Consider the following 19,960-nt stretch of genomic DNA (forward strand, 5'->3'; position numbering starts at 1 on the left):
TCATCCAAAATCAAAGATTAAGCATACGATTTTCATTTTCAAGCTAGTCACACCAAAATCAATAAATCAAGCAAACAAATCATATATTCATGTTATACACGAGCCATAGACACTAACTAACACAATTTCAAGTCAAAAACACGAATTTAAAGAAAATTAGAGTTTTTAGAAAGTTACCCAAACTTGATGAAATTGGTATCAAAATGTAGAGGATGAAGAGAGGATCACGAAAATGTAATTTGTTTTGATGTTTGCCTCTTGATCCGGATTTAGATGATGATTTTGTGAGTTGGTTGTTTAAGTTCCAAAAATGGAAGATGAGAAAGGAGAGAAAGAGATGAGGAGGTGAGTGGAAGTGAATGGGTGGATGAGGTGGGTTGACTAGTTGACCTAGTCAACTAGTTTACCCACTTGGCAACCTCGGTCCCTCAAGTTTCAAAGCGGGTGCGGGAATTAACCAAACGAATATTTTAAAAACGCTCAAGTAAACGAGTGATGTTATAATTAAATAACGAGAATATTATGAACGTTCGTCAACGGAAACTACGAATTTAAATAACGAAGGATATTATTTAAAAAAAAAGACAGTGTTAAAAATAAATTTAACGGAAAAACGCGGGATGTTACATTACCTACACCTTAAAAGAAATTTCGTCCCGAAATTTAGTTGAAAATAGTAGTTGTTGTTTCTTCTTCGAAACCTTGCGTTGCAAATTCTACGGATATGTGAAGGTACTTCCTTAGGCATTTCAACGAACTTTGACAGTCGGGATTTTACGTTGGTTTAAAGTTTGGTTTCACGATTTATAGTTTCAACCGGTCCTCCTATGAGGTGGAGTTTATCGTTGATAGTAAGTTCATCGAAGAGGATAACAAGTTCTTGTTTCGCAAGACACGCCTTTAAGTTTGATACGTAGAATTTAGGATGAACGGAGACTCGAATGAGTTGAAAAATCTAAACGGCTAGTAACGGGTCCAAAGCGCCCCAGGATTTTAAAAGGACTAAAAATATCGCGGATTTAGCTATCTACGTTTCCCGAAACGGATTACACCCTTTCAAGGTGCGACTTTAACGTTACGCGGTTACCCACTTGGAATTCGAGAGGTTCACGTCTAACATCGGCATAGTTCTTTTGGCGACTACGATCCGCCTTGAGCCTTTCTTGGAATTGAAAAATTTTCCGGTTGTTTCATGAACGATTTCGGGTCCGGTGGTTCGCTTGTCACCTACTTCGGTTCAACAATTAAGAAAACGATAATTGCGGCTATACGGGTCCTCGAAAAGTGTGACGTTAATACTCGAATGAAAATTATTGTAGTAAGAGAATTAGGCTAAAGGCAACTACTTTTCTCAAGTAAATTGAAGTTGATAACGCAAATTCGTTTTATGGTTTCCAAGGTTTGAATTGTATGTTTGCTCGGTCCGTCGGGTTGTGATTGATGTGTTGTACTCATGTTTAAACGTGGTCCCGAGACTTTTTGTGAGGCACTCCAAAATCTAGAAGTGAAACGAGGATCTCAATCCGAAACGAGGTACATCTCTTTAAGGTATATTTGAAAGAGTTTGTTAGGACGTGAAAACGTTTGTTGGAACAAGTTTTTGTTTCTCAAGAATTTCGCGCCGCGAAAGATTTATCGGTTTCCGAAAATGTTCGATAGAACTATTCACCCTCGAGGCGAATACTAGTATAGTGTGAAGAGTCTCTCTCTCCATCGAGAATTTAGATAAAATATTTCCTTAAACGGAAGTACGAGTGTAAAGCGAGAGAAGTTTTCACCTCGATGCGAGCATAACGAGTAAGTTGTAGGTAGTCAATAAGACTGTGCGAGGACGAGATAGTATACACGTGTAACTTATGGTCAAAGTTGGGAGAATTCGTCATTCATTCGGAAGCATAAATATAGTTCGACAATAATCGAAGATGTGTCCCTGGTATGGTGGTTGTCAGTACTTTCGGAGTTTTCAGATGTCCAAACATGAAAGGATGAAGTCATGTACATGGCTCATGGTGGTGTTTAGGTTGATCGAGTCTAACCACCATCACGTGTCACTAGAACTTTGGTATGTCTTACCGTAATATAACCACGTTGATCGAGTGTCGTTATATTACGCTAACTCATACCTCCATTCCCACATCACTCTATAGATTCAAGTTCGTGTAATCGTGAAGTTTAAAATAAACAAAGTGTAACGACGTCTCTAACGTGACTCGTATTGAATCGAAAGAATTAGTGCAACTATAAAGAAGCGTTCCCCGAGGGAAGTGTATAAATGATTGTTCACGTCAATGTGGTTCGAGTCAGACAATAAGGTATTCAGGTATGAAAAGAGTAACGAGTCATGATAACTAGTAGCACGCAACCGTAGTGATAAATAGTGATGACGATACTCATCTAGAGTGGTGGTGGTAACTTTACAACACTTGTGGATAGTAAGCTGAGACGGGGTGGATAACAACCAAGGAGTCAGAATTCCCGAACTAGAGTGACTAACGAAGTCGTGGTCATCCGTACGCGTATAAACCTTGAATTCACGCGTGTTACCAAAAAGTGGCGGAATACGAGTTCGTATGATGAAGGTTGGGTACCATTAAAAAGTTTGCCTAAGAATGATTCAAGTATAATGCACAAGTAGTCAAGTAAGTGCTATCTATAGCAAATGTATGTCAGAATGCAAATGCTAACTATCCGGTTGTAGTCTAGACTCACTAATGCGTCCTAACGACTCTGTTAGACACACTAATGCACGTCCTAGTTCCCTACAACCAACGCTCTGATACCACTTGTAACGACAGATGGGGTAGAAACCCACCCAGTGCCTTTCCAGCTAACCGCTTGGTGACCACTGAGTGTACCTCAGACACTGATTTTACGGCCCGCATTTCTGCCAAACTGCCAACCCTCAAATTCCAAGGGATCGCAAGGGGTAAGAGCCAATGCTTCGTCACAGGTAACACTGTGAGAACCCCCTCTACGATTAACCCGCCAAAAAGCATAGTCCGTATGAGTGCCCGGCCTGACAGCCGGCGCGCGTGACTACCTTTACGGCTAAGGTTAAACCAGCTCTGATACCACTTGTAACGACCCGACCAAAACCGTTATTGACGGCGCCGTTAACTTAGGTCCCGTTGCGTGGTCGTAGTCCCTATATGAGACTCGTTTGACCAAAATTATGTCGCATTCATTTGAAAGGTGCAAGACTTGCAAGTTTAGTTTACAAAACCGTTCGACAACAAGTCTAAGTTTACAAAAGTCATAAAGTATAAATGAAATAACTTGCGACATAATTAGTTTAAAAATACAGTTGCTATAAATAGCGTAAGTATGTAAACAATATGTTTGAATCCAAAGGTACTATCACTAGCGTATGTATGTATGTATCTTGACTCCAAGCAAATGATCAGAGTGTATGCATGTATGCTTGACCCCAAGCAAGTATGAGTGAACGCGGAAGCATATATCAAATAGCCAAGTATGAACCTGAGAAACATATAGAAAACTGTCAACGAAAAACGTTGGTGAAATCATAGGTGTTTGTAAACGTTGTTTTTGAACCACAAGATTTAGTATTCCCAAAGTTGATTATCAAAATCGTTTGCATTCCAAAAGTATTGTTCGCGAGCACCCAATTATCAAGACTTAACGTTTCCTCCCATAGAACCCCATCACAATAGTGTTAGAACATACACTGTTTCTCGAAAATATATTTCATCCGTAGACGGTAGCGAACCGTCCGTAATGAGGGTTTGTCAAACCCGTATGGCCACACAATATAAGTTCTCGCTTACACCCTGCAAGTGTAACTAATGATAATCGAATTGAGGATTTTTGTTCTAACTCGCTGTGGAATGTTTGTTTCCTTGTACTCGTGTTCAAAGTATAAAAGTATGTAGTATAAAACTGTATATGTTTCTCATCCCATAATTTAAAAGTATAAAAGTTGTTGAAAGATGGGACTATGATCTCACCTCGAGTGCATGAGTATAAAAGTACTTCACAAAGTAAACGTGTGCATGATAGTTGCTTAGCCTTGACCTAAACAAATAAGTTGTATCAATTAACCGGTTACGACACAAGGTCGGGTGAAATGTGTTCAATTAGTCCTATGGCTCATTACGACTCGATTATATAGCATGTGAATCACGTTGTCAAGTTTCATGCAAGAATCAAGTATAAAATAAGATTAGAACGATTGTATAAGTGTTTTGTTAAGTTTGACTAAAAGTCAAATTTGGTCAAAGTCAACGAAAAAGTCAACGGGGTCGGGTCGGGTCCCGAACTATTTTTCTGAGGTTTCTATTCATATATAAGCATGTTAGAACAAGTCTCATGTGAATCGGAGGTCTAGAACATGTCAAACATTTTTAGTAAAAAGGTCAAGGGAAACAGAATCTGGACGCGGCTTATGTCGCGCCGCGGCCAGGCCTGTCGCGCCGCGACAATGGCCGTGGCCTGGTCCCTGGCCTGTTTCACTTGTTCAAGGCTTGGTAAAATTTCAAACAAACGCAAAACTCAAACCGTAAACAATTAGAAAGCGTATCTTATACCGTTGGAAAGCTCTTTTGACAAGGAACACAACTAAACATGTTTCATCAAACAAAAACAACATTTTCCATAACCGATTTCTCGTCAAGTGATCATTAAAAGTCCATTTTCAAAGTTTCAAGTTCATCAATTGCATTTTAAGTTTCGGGAATCCAATTCACACATATGATATGCCGTTTGAAGGTAATGAAGCATGTAATACAACCAAGCACTTATCAATAACATTAACAAGCATTCAACGCATCAAAAGTTCGCTTTAAGGCTATCAAACCCTAACCAAAAGTTCACAAAATCAATAATCGCGTTTATGAAGTTTCTTTGATCAATCTATACATCAACATGAAGCTAATGATGCTAGTAACACTTTTAAAACATTAACTTTAACAATCTAACAACATTTAATCATCCAAAATCAAAGATTAAGCATACGATTTTCATTTTCAAGCTAGTCACACCAAAATCAATAAATCAAGCAAACAAATCATATATTCATGTTATACACGAGCCATAGACACTAACTAACACAATTTCAAGTCAAAAACACGAATTTAAAGAAAATTAGAGTTTTTAGAAAGTTACCCAAACTTGATGAAATTGGTATCAAAATGTAGAGGATGAAGAGAGGATCACGAAAATGTAATTTGTTTTGATGTTTGCCTCTTGATCCGGATTTAGATGATGATTTTGTGAGTTGGTTGTTTAAGTTCCAAAAATGGAAGATGAGAAAGGAGAGAAAGAGATGAGGAGGTGAGTGGAAGTGAATGGGTGGATGAGGTGGGTTGACTAGTTGACCTAGTCAACTAGTTTACCCACTTGGCAACCTCGGTCCCTCAAGTTTCAAAGCGGGTGCGGGAATTAACCAAACGAATATTTTAAAAACGCTCAAGTAAACGAGTGATGTTATAATTAAATAACGAGAATATTATGAACGTTCGTCAACGGAAACTACGAATTTAAATAACGAAGGATATTATTTAAAAAAAAAGACAGTGTTAAAAATAAATTTAACGGAAAAACGCGGGATGTTACAACTGTTAACTGCCAGTTATAAGAACTGGTGGGCGCGAGTAGTAGTATATGGATCCATAGGGCTTGATATCCCCGTCCGAGCTAGAGCACTAGCCTTTTAACGGACGTATGCTATTTGAGAAGCGTACACGTTGGTTTGCGTGTATTATTAAGATGATTATACAAAGGGTACAAATTATATATACGTTAAAGTTTAGTTACCAGGGTGCTCAACTTTGTAGAACCGATTAATAAACGTTTCGGATGAAACAACTGAAATCTTGTGATCCCCCTTTTATGTAAAACCTATTGATAAACGTTTTGAATAAAACAACTGAACTTTTGTAATCCACATTGATATACGGATTATGTGTAATATTAAAACTATGAACTCACCAACCTTTGTGTTGACACTTGAAGCATGTTTATTCTCAGGTTTCCTAGAATTCTTCCGCTGTTTGCTTATATGTTAGACAAGCTATGTGCATGGAGTCATACATGGCATATTTTTCAAGGAAACGTTGCATTCACCAAATCATCACCATGTATCTTATTTTGACTGCACTGTCAACGGAAGTACTATTGTAAACTATTATTTACAGTGATTGTCTATATGTAGAAATCATCAGATGTTGAAAACCTTTGATTTAAATATTCATTTATGGTGTGCCTTTTCAAAAGAATGCAATGTTTACAAAACGTATCATATAGAGGTCAAATACCTCGCAATGAAATCAATGAATGACGTATTGTCCATATGGATTTGGAGCGATCGTCACATAAATACAAAACTTTACGTTAAATATGAATACACAAGCCGAAAGCCCCCGCCGCATCGCGCGGGCCGATCCGGACTAGTTATCATTATTATTGACTACTCCGTACTATATATCTCCAATGACAGAATAATACATACACGATACACTCTAAAATCTAAAAAAAATTGAAAAGAAAAAGTATTTCGAGTAAAATTTTCAAAATACGACGGTCTAAAAAACGACATCATCTCCAATTCATAACGCACCAGCTGGCTCCTTTTAAATGGACAAAATTACACACAGATACGTACAAGTCAACGGACTAAAGCTCCACGTAGCTGAGACCGGTTCCGAGTACTCACCGGCGGTTATTTTTCTTCACGGATTCCCGGAGATTTGGTACACGTGGCGTCACCAGATGATTGCGGCTGCAAAAGGTGGTTTCAGAGCAATTGCACCCGATTTCAGAGGATATGGACTTTCCGATTCGCCTGCAGAACCCGAAAAAGCTTTGTACGCTGACTTTGTTAATGATATTGCTTCTATCCTTGATTCACTTGCCATATCTAAGGTTTGTATGTTACTTTTGAATCACACACGCCTTTTATTTTGTTTTTCGGTTTTAAATTTAACCAAAATAATCATAAAAAATCAGTTTTGATTTTGTAGTCGATTTATGTTCCATATATATTGACAGTTTAATATTTTAGCTGAACTCGGTTTTCAGTTTAACCTAATTCATAAAATTGAAATCGAAAACTTAATCAGATTTGTAAACTGAACCTAAACTAAATTGAGGTGTTTTTCGGTTTTCATTCAGTTTGATTTTCACTGCGTACTGAACCCTAACTGGTAGGGTAGCGGCCAGTGTGATTTTGTAAAGATTTAGTAAAGCTTTGCAACTAGTGATCATTTCAACTGATAAAAGGTCTTAAACTCTTATCAAGTTTCCCATGAGGTATTTTGATTAAATGGTGACTACATGTTACACTTCTGTTTGTCGATATATAAGGATATGAACATGTAAACTTCTGGTTTTTCGTATTACTATTTCACATAGTTAATCACATGGGACTAAATTATATATTGATCAAACTTATTTGAATACTCACAGGTGTTTGTGGTTGCTAAAGATTTTGGAGTATGGGTTGCATACTCTTTCGTCCTTCTTCACCCACACAAAATAGCAGGGATTATAACAATTGGCATGACATTTATGCCTCCAGTTGCTTACAAGCATCATGTTCTTCTCCCAGAAGGCTTCTACGTTCGAAGATGGCAGGTAAACCACATATATCTGTCCCCTGCATATTCATATATATGTGTGTGTGCGTGTGTTGTGTGTGTGTGTGCGTGTGCGTGTGGTTTTGAGTGGTGCACAACATTGTATATGAAGTTGTTACTGCAATCTTCATTAGGAACCTGGAAGAGCTGAAGCTGATTTTGGTCGTTTTGATGTTAAAACGGTGGTGAGAAACATTTATATATTGTTTTCTAAAATTGAAATACCGATAGCGAGTGAAGGTCAGGAGATAATGGACTTGGTCAAACCTTTGACTCCTCTACCATCTTGGTTCACTGAGGAGGATCTTGATAATTATGCTGCTTTGTATTATAAATCTGGATTTCGAACTGCACTTCAAGTTCCATATAGGTAATTTTACTGATTTTTGCCAAATCTAGTTAAACCTTTAATGTTTTAACAAGATAAGGGCTGGTGGTTAACAATACAATCCGGGTCATAACAGGTAAGTTATCATGAGTTGCTAAAATGGGTCGGATCTGCTTGGCCAAACCAAATTTATTGTCCTCTTTTTTACATAAATATGAAATATTCAAAACATAAGCTATTACAATAGACAAGTAACATGATGTTGCCATTTTTTTTATAATAGACACCATACATTATTCAAGATTATATACAAATTTGGGCAACTTTTAACAGGTTTAACAAGCTTGACCCATTTGACACTTTATCTAGTTTCACATGTTTATCTGTTACCAATAACTTACAAACTTGAATACATAATCTGTGAACTGGAAATAAATTATTGTCATCCAACAAATATATAAGGTTCGACCGTGGCTTTGGAACCTCTTAAAAACATGTTTCATATAGCCTTATTCAACGAACAATCGATATGAACTGACATTACTCTTTATGTCTTCATTTTTCATAAAAAAATTTCAGACAAACTGAACTGAATCTTGGGCCCACAGAACAAGTTCCTATAGTTGAAGCTCCAACATTAGTGATAATCGGTGAGGAAGATTATGCAACAAAAATTCCGGGAATGGGTGAATACGTAAGGAGTGGGGAGGTAAAAAAGTATGTGCCGAACGTAGAAACAATATACGTGCAACATGGATCTCATTTTGTTCATGAACAATTCCCCGATCAAGTGAATCAACTCATCCTCACTTTTCTTAATCACAATAAGAATCTTGCAGTTGCTTAGCTCTTGATAAGTTGATATACATGAGATCTAAATGTGTTGTATTATGTCTATTTGATGCGCGTTATTGAATATGTATTGTTATTGTAGGTGCATATATCTTATAAGATCACACTTGTGAACTGTTATAAAACTGGGAAATTATTCTATGATATTTTTGTGAACAAATTATTATATTATAATTATAATACAGTGCTACAGTGATGATAGGAAATTACTATTTTAATTTTGATTAATAAATCAATGAAAAGGTGAACGTTTAATTTATATATTTTAACTCTTTTAAAAATTTAGAATATGCTTATATTACCCAATTTTGTTTTTTTTAAACGACAAGCAAATTTTATTAAATATAAGCAAGAAAATGAGTACATCTTTTGGAGATTCATAAAGGCATGGATCATCAAATACATCACGAAAAGCAAACTATTCAATGACTATGCTAAAAGCTATCCCGAACAATACATACACGAAATTTATGACTCAAACTTGTGAAAGATATATGTTTGGATTAGCGATCCACGTATGTCAATCGAGTGATTTTTCTTTTAATTTATTGGAATTCCATGCAAAGGATACGGTTTGTATTTCATTAAGAGCAACCGGTGGGTTCCAATTTTTGTTGCGGAACACAAAGTTGTTCCGATTTTTCCAAATGAAATACGCACCCACCCATCTCATAGCTAACCATATTGATTTCCCGTTCTTTGAAGTTGCGACCATGCTTGAACTTTCCGGAGTATCTCGCCAAGACTATAACTATTAAAACTTCCAATATTCCAACATTTGAAAATGCGTTCCCAAATTTCACTAGCCCGTTTACAAAAAACAATTATATGCTCGACCGTTTCCAATTCATCATCACAAAGTGGACAACGAATAGTATGTAAATCTATCCCACATTTAACGAGTTCCACCCTCACAGGTAGTCTCCTCAATAAAGTTCTCCAAATGAAAATATCTATTTTTTTAGGTACTAACCCGTTACGAAGCATGGGTTGCGGTAACGAGGAAGAGCCTAAAGTATGTTCATCGATTAACTTAGATAAAATTTTGAAATTGAAAATACCGTTCTCTGAAAGTAACCATGTTACTGCATCTCTGGTGTTGCGATCAAAATGACAGCTCGAAATCAGGTTTTGTAATGCTTCCAGTTCTGATAAGACTCCACCACGCAGCTCATGTCTCCATGTCCAGTTAGAAGTAGATGCGAAAGTTGAATTATCTGTTTTATCCTTGACCGTAGCATCGGGTTTGAGATCTAGCCTATATAACCTCGGAAAAAGGTTACATAAACTGTCACCCCCAACCCAATGTTCTATCCAGAATAATGTTTGATTCACATACCATTAACCAATCATTTTTAACTAACTAAAAAGAAAACTAATTCCTCTGTTTATATATCCATAAAATCAGAACACTCTTGACTTTGTTTGTAGTGAATTGTAATTGCCCATTTTGTCCTCTGTAGATAATTTTAAAGTTTTAGAGGTCTAACTTTAACTCAAGCTCCCATCAAGCCATATTTTATCTAATAAATCTCAAAATAGTATATGCCAGTGTCAGTATTCTATGTATATAAAAACCAAAACATCTATCAAAACAAATACAACTATTACTCACTAAAATGGATCAAATTACACATAGATTTCTAGAAATCAACGGACTAAAGCTTCATGTAGCTGAGATTGGGTCAGAACTATCACCGGTAGTGATTTTTCTTCACGGATTCCCGGAAATATGGTACACTTGGCGTTATCAGATGATTGCGGTTGCAAAAGCTGGTTTCAAAGTCATTGCACCTGATTTCAGAGGAAACGGACTATCCCATTCGCCTGCAGAACGTGAGAAGGCGACGTTTGCTGACCTCATTAATGATACTGCATCTATCCTTGATTCACTCAGCATATCTAAGGTGTGTTTGTTTATATAAGTCCATATGCCTGCCTAGATTTCTATGAAAATGAAAATGAAAAGTTATAAAATATACTTAGTTAAAAGTATTATTTTAATTATTTTCTAATATGATGAGTACTTATCATTTATGTTTGTCAGTAAAGATTGAATTGTGACAAGATTAGTGACTTATAAACTATAGTAAATTCACCAAAGGGTTTCTGCCTTAGCGGTATAAATGGAACTCGTCAACCTTAAGGTTGTGAGTTTGAGTCTCGTCTTGAACAAAAAGAGTGTGCTTGTGTTTGCTGTTAAAAAAATATAGTTGTATTCGTGAGAGTAGATTTATATGAATTTTCTTATTGAGGTTGGATTTCTTGTCATTTATTCCAAAGGACAACAAGCATATTGACATCTTACTTGACATACACAACAACACCATCCAATCCGGTCAAGGGCCATCTTACTTGACATATTACCGTATAATAATGCTCTTAACGTATTGTTTCAACGTTAGCTATTTTAATATACAGTATATTGGTAGGTATTTGTGATTGGTAAAGATTTTGGAGTGATCATAGCCTACCCGTTGGGCCTTCTACACCCCGAGAAAGTAGCTAGAATTATACTTATAGCACTCTGGTTTACCATTTATGCCTCCAAGTGCCTTTAAGAATTATTTTAGGATCTCGGACGGCTTCTGCCCTATGAGATGGGCGGTAAACTTCATCTCGTCTATGAAACTTGATAATGATGTATTATTATTATTATTATTATTATTATTATTATTATTATTATTATTATTATTATTATTATTATATTATTATTATTATTATTATTATTATTATAAACTATTAATAATAAATTACTAATTATTAATTATTATTGATATTATTATTATATTATTAATTATTAATATTAATATTAATATTTTTAAGCAAACTTCGCAATAATCTGGACGTTTTGATATTAAAAATGTGGTGAGAAACATCTACGTCTTGTTTTCTCAAAGTGAATTGCAGATAGCGAACGAAAATCAGGAAATAATGGATTTGGTAGAGCCATTAGCTCCGTTACCTTCTTGGTTCACTAAGAAAGATCCTGCAACTTATGTCGCGTTGTATGAAAAGTCTGGATTTAGAATTGCATTACAAGTTCCTTATAGGTAAAAGCTACTAAATTTGTTAAGAGATAGTTTCAGTTTATAGTCAAACCTTTTACCGTTACACAATTCAACACAAATAGAAACATAAAAACATTTCAAGTTTGACATCAAGGTCAACCACATTACACCTCGAAAAAACTTTATGTCAATATCGTCTGAGTGGTTGATTTCTTCATATCCTCATAAAAGACCTCTAGTTCGAATCACCAGACAACCCTTCCTACACCTAACTTGGCTATCTGAGGCTGGGGGATTCCAGATGGGATGCTTTGGTGATATCGCCAAGAGATGGTTAACCCGATGGAGTTCTATTCTGCCCCTTCCTCTGAGCCAAGAGAATAAGACGATGCCGTGGCCTCTCCGAACGCTGTTTCGTACCGTCAGGTCCCGTTTCTCGCTCCTAGCGAGCTAACATCATAAAACGAACTAAATAACTCTCCTGCTATTCATTCCTCCGTTTGCCAATAACCTCCATTCGAAGCCCAGCCGGGAAAGTTGTCTGGGGGTGGCCAATAAATGGGTCGAAAACGGTCATGAGATAACCCGGTTAGACCGCGTGTATCTGAGTAAAATACTCGTCATTCCAGAATAATTAAAACAGGAAAAACCTTAGCGTTTACTTGTTTTAAGCCATCACAAGATGATCCAGTGGTTGACGTCCTAATATCCTCACCAAAAAGTTATAAGTTCAAACGTCACTAATAACACATCTTAGGGTGACTGGTAAAGGGGTGAAAACGCTCACAAGGTAACCCGATTAAACCACATGTATATGAGGAAAAAAGCGATCGCCCTCCCTGGGTAGCTCGAACAAGGAAATCGAAGAACATCCATCAGTCCAGATTTGTCAGTTTCTTTCGTTTTCTTTCTTCATCATTCGTTTTCTTCCTCCGTCAGGTGGCCATTCTATCATGGAGTTTCAAACTAGATAATCCAGGATTTATAAGATCAACCGTTCTTACAGTGACGAAGCCACGATTTCAGATTGATGGTGTCATAAAATAATATCCAACTATCGAGTCGCCAAAATTTGATTACAATGTATGTTTCAGTACAAATATAAAAAGTCAAGTTACCTTTAGCATAATCACTACAAGAAATTCGTTCTTTTGCCACGAATCCATTTGTGGCGACAGAGATTTCGCCGCAAACAACCCGCTAAACGACAAAAATTCCTCACTTCTTGACTTCTTGAGTCAAAGTTAACTTTTGTGGCGACATGTCGCCAAAAATGTCGCCGCAAACTTGATTTTCATTTACTTTTCCTTTTTCTCAATAATAAACTGGTCAAAGTTTGAAAATATTGAATTGTGGCGACATGTCGCTACTAGAAGTCGCCGCAATTATTATATTTTTATTTATATTTCAATTAATTTTTTCTCTCCAAATTGTAAAAAATTATCAAGTGGAGGGAAGGTTTCCCGCCATCCTTATTGTGGCGACTAGTCGCCACATTGTCGCCGCGATAAAAAAAATTCGATTTATTTCCAATTAAATTTTTCCCATCAAACTGAAAAAGTTTACCTTGTAGCGGGAATGTTTCGCGCTAGTTCAATTGGGGCGACATGTCTCCCTAAATGTCGCCGCAATTGGTTCATATTGATTTAAGATAACAAAATGTGACGATGTTGTAACAATGGGAATGTAGTGGTGATGTAAGTCGGTGAAATGAGGAGGTGATGTAAGACGACATAATGTGATGATTATGTAAGACGGTGGAATGTATTGGAATGTGGTGATGATATGGGGTGATGTAAGACGGTGGAATGAGAAGTTAATGTAAGTTGGTGGAATGCGGTGATGATATGCGACATTGGAATTTGGTGGTGATGTAATGTGGTTGTTATATATGATGATTGAATGTGGTAGTATGATGTGGTAATCTAAAACGGTAAATTGTGATGGTGATATAAGTCGATGGAATGTGGTGGCCATGTACGACGGTGGAATGAGGTAATGATGTAAGACGATGGAATGTGGTGAAAATGTAAGATGGTGAAATGTGGTGGTTATATATGACAATGAAATGTGGTGGTGATGTATGATGGTGGAATGTGGTGGTGTATGACGGTGGAATGGGGTGTTGAACTGAGACGGTGGAAAAAAGTTGGTGACGTAAGACGATGAAATGTGGTGGGAATGTAAGACAATAAATTGTGATGATTATTTATGACAATGAAACGTGGTGGTGTTATGTGGCGCTGGAATGTGTTAGTGTGTGACGGTGGAATGAGGTGATGATCTGAGACGGTGGAATGAGGTGATGATCTGCGATGGTGGAATGAGGTGGTTATGTATGATGATGTAATTTAGTGGTTATGAATGACAATATAATGCAGTGGTGATCTAAAAAACGGTGGATTGCGGTGGTGATTATGACTGTGGAATTAGAGGGTGAAATGTGGTGGTGATGTAAGAAGGTGGAATTTGGTTGTAATGTATGACGTTGGAGTGAGGTGGTGATGTATGATTGTGAACGGAGGCAGTGTTGTAAGACGGTGATGTAATACGGTAGAATGTGGCGGTGATGTAAGACAATTGAATGAGGCGGTGATGTATGACAGTGGAATTTGGCGGTGATGTATGACATTGGAATTTGGCGGTGGTGTATGATGGCGGAATGAGACGGTGATGTAAGACGGCAGAGTGTGGTGGTGATGTAAGGCGATGAAATGTGATTATTATGTAAGCAGGCGGAGTTTGGCGGTGATGTATGACTGTGGGATGTGGTGGTTATATACGATAACGACCAATAGAACAATAAGAAGGACGACGACAATTATACATATATGTATATATACATATATGTATATATATATATATGTATATATATATATATATATATATATATATATATATATATATATATATATATATATATATATATATATATATATATATATATATATATTGTTGAAACACTGAATATAACCACGTTAAATTCTCGTGTTTTTATCATTCTTGCTAGCTTTACGATTTTTCACTATGTTTTCGTTTATTAGAAGTGAGTTGATAACTTGGGGTTATCTAGTCTTGTTTAGGCTCCCCTAGCCGGGGTTTCTAACACACACACACACACGCACACATATATGTAAATGTATATGTGTGTGTGTGTGTGTGTGTATATATATATATATATATATATAAGAGGGATCAAATGAGAACTATTAAGCAATGAGAACTCTGAGAACTAAGGTAGTCGAGCAACGCGGCCGAACAAAAATTCTTGTAGTCGAACAATTTTTATTTTTGGTCTTTTTGCTTGGTTCTACATTTTATGTAGAACAGGATGTAGAACAACATGTAGAACATGATGTTCTACACATGTTCTACATCAATTTTCATCAAATTAAGTTAGGGTTTAGATTTAGGGTGTAGATTTTAGGGTTTTAGGGTTTAGATTTTAGGTAGGGTTTAGGGTTTAGATTTAGGGTTTAGAATGAGTTTTTTACACGAACGGTTTAGAGTTTAGGGTTTAGGGTTTATGGTTGAGGGTTTACTCCGTAAACCCAAAACCCTAAACTCTAAATCGGGCTAAATAAAAAGAAAATTGATTTTGATGTAGAACGTGTGAAACTTGAACAAAAATGGTGAAATTCGAACTAATTTGAAGAAATTTGAACTTATTTATGTTTTACAAAATTATAATAAGAAGAAAATCAGGTCCAATTTGAAAAAAATTTGAAAATTCGAACGTGTTCTGCATTTTTCTGTTCTACATTGCATGTTCTACATTTTCACCAGCTCAAAAATTGCCCGACCATAAAAATTGTTTGGCCGCGTTTTCGACCAGCTCCATTTTTTGTTCGTCCGTGTGTAAATTTGCTCGAATTTCAGTGTATTTGGAGTGTATTTTGAGTTTTCAGAGTTCTCACAACTGTGGAGTTCTCACTGAATCCTCTCCTTATATATATATATATATATATATATATATATATATATATATATATATATATATATATATATATATATATATATGTAGGATCAAGAGGGAAGTAACCAATCGGGGGGAAGCGGGGGGAAGATATTAGGGTTTAGAAAGAAAAAAAGGGCTAAATTTTACTTCACAAAACATGGAAAAAAAAACGTTAACATTTTTCACGAACAATATTATCTTGAATGTTATTTTTGTCGATCGTTTTCCCGCCAAAATAATAACATTCATCACGAAGTGTCTTTTCTAAATGTTCATATTTTCATCCAATCTATAATGTTCGTGAACAAAGTTTTTTCAAAGTACGAATTTTTTTTTGTTTCCCCCGCTTCCCCCGATTAGTTACTTTCCCATTGATTCTGCCCCTATATATATATATATATATATATATATATATATATATATATATATATATATATATATATATATATATATATATATATATATATATATATATATAACTAAAAAAATAAGAAAGACTTGAGAAAACTTTTCATCAATTTTCCTTGAAAATTTTCATTTACCGCTGGAGGGAAAATAAATGAAAATTTTGAGCAGACCCCAAACCCTTTTTCTTTCATTTTTGTAACCCCAATTCTTCTTCTCTCAAAACCCTTTTTTCTTTCATCATCTTTAACCCCAATTATTCTTCTTCTCGGGTTACAACTTAAAAGCGAATCTAACCAAGATTTCACCTCACAATCTTGTATAAGGTAAACATCTAACCTCCAATTTCTCAAAACTTTCAATTTCTAAAGATTATTGCTAAAAAATTCGGATTTGAGCAAAATCATATGAAATTTTAGATTTTTCGTTTTCAATTGTACGATTTTAGCAAAACCATGATATTATATATGTTATATTTTCATTTATTTGCAAGTTTGTTGATTTTTGAACTTAGAAATTATTATATTTGGTAATTTTGGATTATTGAGCACTTAGAATGAAAAAGGCTAAATGAATGGAAAAGGGTATAGCAACCGAAACTACTAACTAGCCTACTGCATTTATGTTGCTATGTTGAACTTAATTTATATTATATCATGTATGTTTTGGATATGCAGTATATGTTTTGTTAGTTGTAAATTTATAAAGTTATAGTTATAGTTATACCTTGCCACACATCTGACTAAAGGCCTTGTAAAAAGATTCATGAAAATTAAGCACATTTTAGGATGGCCACTAAAATTATGTAATAATGAAGTGACTAATGTTCCTTCTATTAGCAATATACATATGTTACTTACTAAACTATTATTATCAATACTACTTAAAGCACAAGTAGTATAACTGTCCAATATACCCTGGTATAGGTATCACCTCTGCATCACATAAATTATTATAAAATGGTATCAATAGCTTATGGGTCAATACCTCGTGTACTTGTTCTAGTTGTTAAGTCACATTTATCGTATAATTTCAACATGCATGAGTGCAAATTCTTTGTAATACTCTTTAAAGCCATTCCCGTGTTGAAATGCAGGGAAATGGTAGCATATATCGCTAATACACTTATCTTCATCTTGAGGTATGTGTTCTCGGAATAAAAACTTCATGTATAACATTATTTTAATATGAAAAATAAGGGATATATGCCATAGTTCTTATTATTCTTTGTGTGTAATGCTTGAACTTTGAAAAATAAATAAATTATATATAATTTTTTTGTGCGTCAGTGGAGTAGTCATAGCTGAAGGTATACTTGGAGGTGACAGCATTCTCAAAATGAAGGTAACCGCTTCTTACATGTTCTTCTCATTTCTTTATCTTCTTTTTCAGTTTACGTGTCCACCTTTGTTATATGTGCAGCATATTACATATATTGCATTGGCCTGAAAATAAATGATTATGTTTGACACAGAAAGTGCTTGGGGCTACCGCATCCTACTCTACGTTTTGCTACAACTTTCGCGGGCCATAGTAGTTGGATCATTATATCCTTTTCTGCGTTATTTTGGTTATGGCTTGGATTGGAAAGAAGCTACTGTACTTATCTGGTCTGATCTAAGAGGTGCTGTTGCATTGTCACTTTCTCTGTCGGTTAAGGCAAGTTATCCTTTTATAAATGTAGAAGTTTAAGAAATGCTTATATCTGAACCCTGAAATTGCTCCTTAATTTATTAATTTGTTAATGTTTATGTTCTTGCGAACTGTGTCAATACCATGTTTGTAAGTTGACAGGGAGTTGGACTACTTTAGTTTACCTCACTATTACTGAATTTTAGAATGGTATTAATGCATTTATCGAGAGTTGTAAAGCGTTTGCTAATAAGCTAATAAATGTAGATGTCCATGCTACAAATCCATGTGAAGCACACACTTATCTTAGTGATGACTCCGAATGATATGAGTTTGTAATTTGTAAAAACAAGCTAAATAAAGTTATAAACGACACAAATAGAATTGTGAACCATTTGTTGCATATTAAGTGAACAAATAGGTAACTTTACTTCAAAATAAATAAAAACAAAATTTGTAAAACACAAATAGAATCATGAACCATTTTTTTGAACTAATATGTTAATCTGAAATTGTGTTATAATTTCCAGCAATGTTTCGAGGGTTCGGATATGGAATTACGTGAATGGATAAAGTATTACGATTTTTATATGGCTCCCAAGAACATCTCCCGAGGACAATGAGGACGATTGTGGTGATAATGATGAAGACGACGGATGTGGTGATAGTGATGAAGACGATGGATGTGGTGATAGTGGCGATGGTGCATAGGGATCTTTGGTGTTTAGACTTTAGTTTGTAATTCGGATGTTGAAGAATTTGATATTTTGAACAATTTGGTTTGTAATTCGTATGTTAAACGATTGTAATTTGTGTTATTTGAAATCGTTTAGTTTATACTAGATTTGTTTGTTGATTCGCATGTTATAAAACGAGCAATAACAGGTTTTGTATGCGGGAAGAAAACCCAGCATTTTTGCGTGGGAAGCAGAAAAAGCAGCTGCGACCTGTGCAGATTTTCGCATTTTGTGGCGACATGTCGCAAAAGGAAGTCGCCGCTAATAATAGATGACGTCATAATAGATTTTAATTTTCTTTTTATTTGAAAAATAAATGTCGCCGCAATTTGTCGCCAAAAACTATATTTTAGAATTTCTTTTTCCTTTTCTTTTACCGTGTGTGGGCCCCACATGTGTCGCCACAAAAGACGCCGCATAATATCAAAGGTGACGCATCTATTGCGGCGACCGTTTTGTGATGTATTTGTCGCCGCAAATCAGTCTATTGTGGCGACATGTGTGCCTAATGTGGTGACATAGTGTCGCCGTATTAGACCAGAATTGTGGTAGTGAATGTTCCTTCAAATCTTTCTTTCGTTAGCATCAAAGGAAAAGAGAAGTTTTGTAAATATTACATGTATTATAGTTGCTATTTAATGTGTGATTGTTATGAAACAGAGTTATGTGACAATATATAATTAATATTGTTTTGTTGTAAACATTGGACGGTAAATATGGTCACGCCGCCATAGATTCTGATTAAAAGTGTGTAAACACATGTTATTGGGCATTAATAGATATTAGGCTAAATTCCAACTAACTTCTATTCCAAAACAGAATAGATGGTGTCCTTAGTGAGAAAGTGATGGTTTCATAGTAATAAAGTTACGGTATTACAGATTTAAAAAGCCTAAAAATTTACACTGCAAATCCTTTTTCGTTGGTGTCAATTGCACCCAATGAATTACATGTGACTCCGCCTCTGGGTTCTTAGCACTATCAATTTAATAGTTAAAATTTTAAGAATTATTACTATTACACTATTACCTCAGTGTTTTTATTTACATGCATAAATTATAATTATAATAATTATAATTATTATAATTATAATTAAATTATAATTATGTAATTGAGAGTATATACGGAGAATAAACAAAATTTAGCTTATTATTCTTAATTAATTAGTTTATATTTATTATTTATTATTTATCATATTTATTTATTTATTTATTTATTATGGAGTATTTATCTCAGCCAAAAAGAAATACCGGAATAACCGACCTAATATCCAACTCGACGATTCTTTTATAAATCGACGATCTTTCACATCACATCACATCTAACCATATTCTTCTTTCGTTAACATCAACTTATTGATTTTCAATGGCAGACGAAGTTGCAAACTCTGATCTTCTGCGGGTATTGTATCGTTAATTTGCGAGTTAGGGTTTCATAACTTG

At 35.3% G+C, this 19,960-nt stretch overlaps 1 protein-coding gene and 2 pseudogenes across 1 annotated transcript; all 3 read left to right on the top strand.

Moving 5' to 3' along the window:
• The first annotated feature begins 6,494 nt into the window (after window positions 1-6,494).
• On the top strand, window positions 6,495-8,923 carry LOC139876939 (epoxide hydrolase 1-like). The gene is made up of 4 exons (XM_071864337.1): window positions 6,495-6,882; window positions 7,426-7,593; window positions 7,730-7,965; window positions 8,503-8,923. The coding sequence occupies exons 1-4, from the start codon at window positions 6,595-6,597 to the stop codon at window positions 8,768-8,770; spliced, it is 960 nt and encodes a 319-aa protein (XP_071720438.1). The 5' UTR covers window positions 6,495-6,594; the 3' UTR covers window positions 8,771-8,923.
• Window positions 8,924-10,394: 1,471 nt separating this feature from the next.
• Window positions 10,395-11,832, top strand: LOC139874202 (epoxide hydrolase 3-like; annotated as a pseudogene).
• Window positions 11,833-19,824: 7,992 nt separating this feature from the next.
• Window positions 19,825-19,960, top strand: part of LOC139877341 (uncharacterized) — a 98,147-nt pseudogene continuing 98,011 nt past the window's right edge.

This window comes from Rutidosis leptorrhynchoides, chromosome 11 (assembly GCF_046630445.1).
Source record: "Rutidosis leptorrhynchoides isolate AG116_Rl617_1_P2 chromosome 11, CSIRO_AGI_Rlap_v1, whole genome shotgun sequence".
NCBI classification, from domain to species: domain Eukaryota; kingdom Viridiplantae; phylum Streptophyta; class Magnoliopsida; order Asterales; family Asteraceae; genus Rutidosis; species Rutidosis leptorrhynchoides.

Coding starts and splice junctions, on each gene's coding strand:
- LOC139876939 (XM_071864337.1), top strand. CDS start 6,595: ATGGACAAAATTACACACAGATACGTACAAGTCAACGGACTAAAGCTC. Junction 7,594..7,729: donor TCTACGTTCGAAGATGGCAG/GTAAACCACATA, acceptor AATCTTCATTAG/GAACCTGGAAGAGCTGAAGC. Junction 7,966..8,502: donor GCACTTCAAGTTCCATATAG/GTAATTTTACTG, acceptor AAAAAATTTCAG/ACAAACTGAACTGAATCTTG.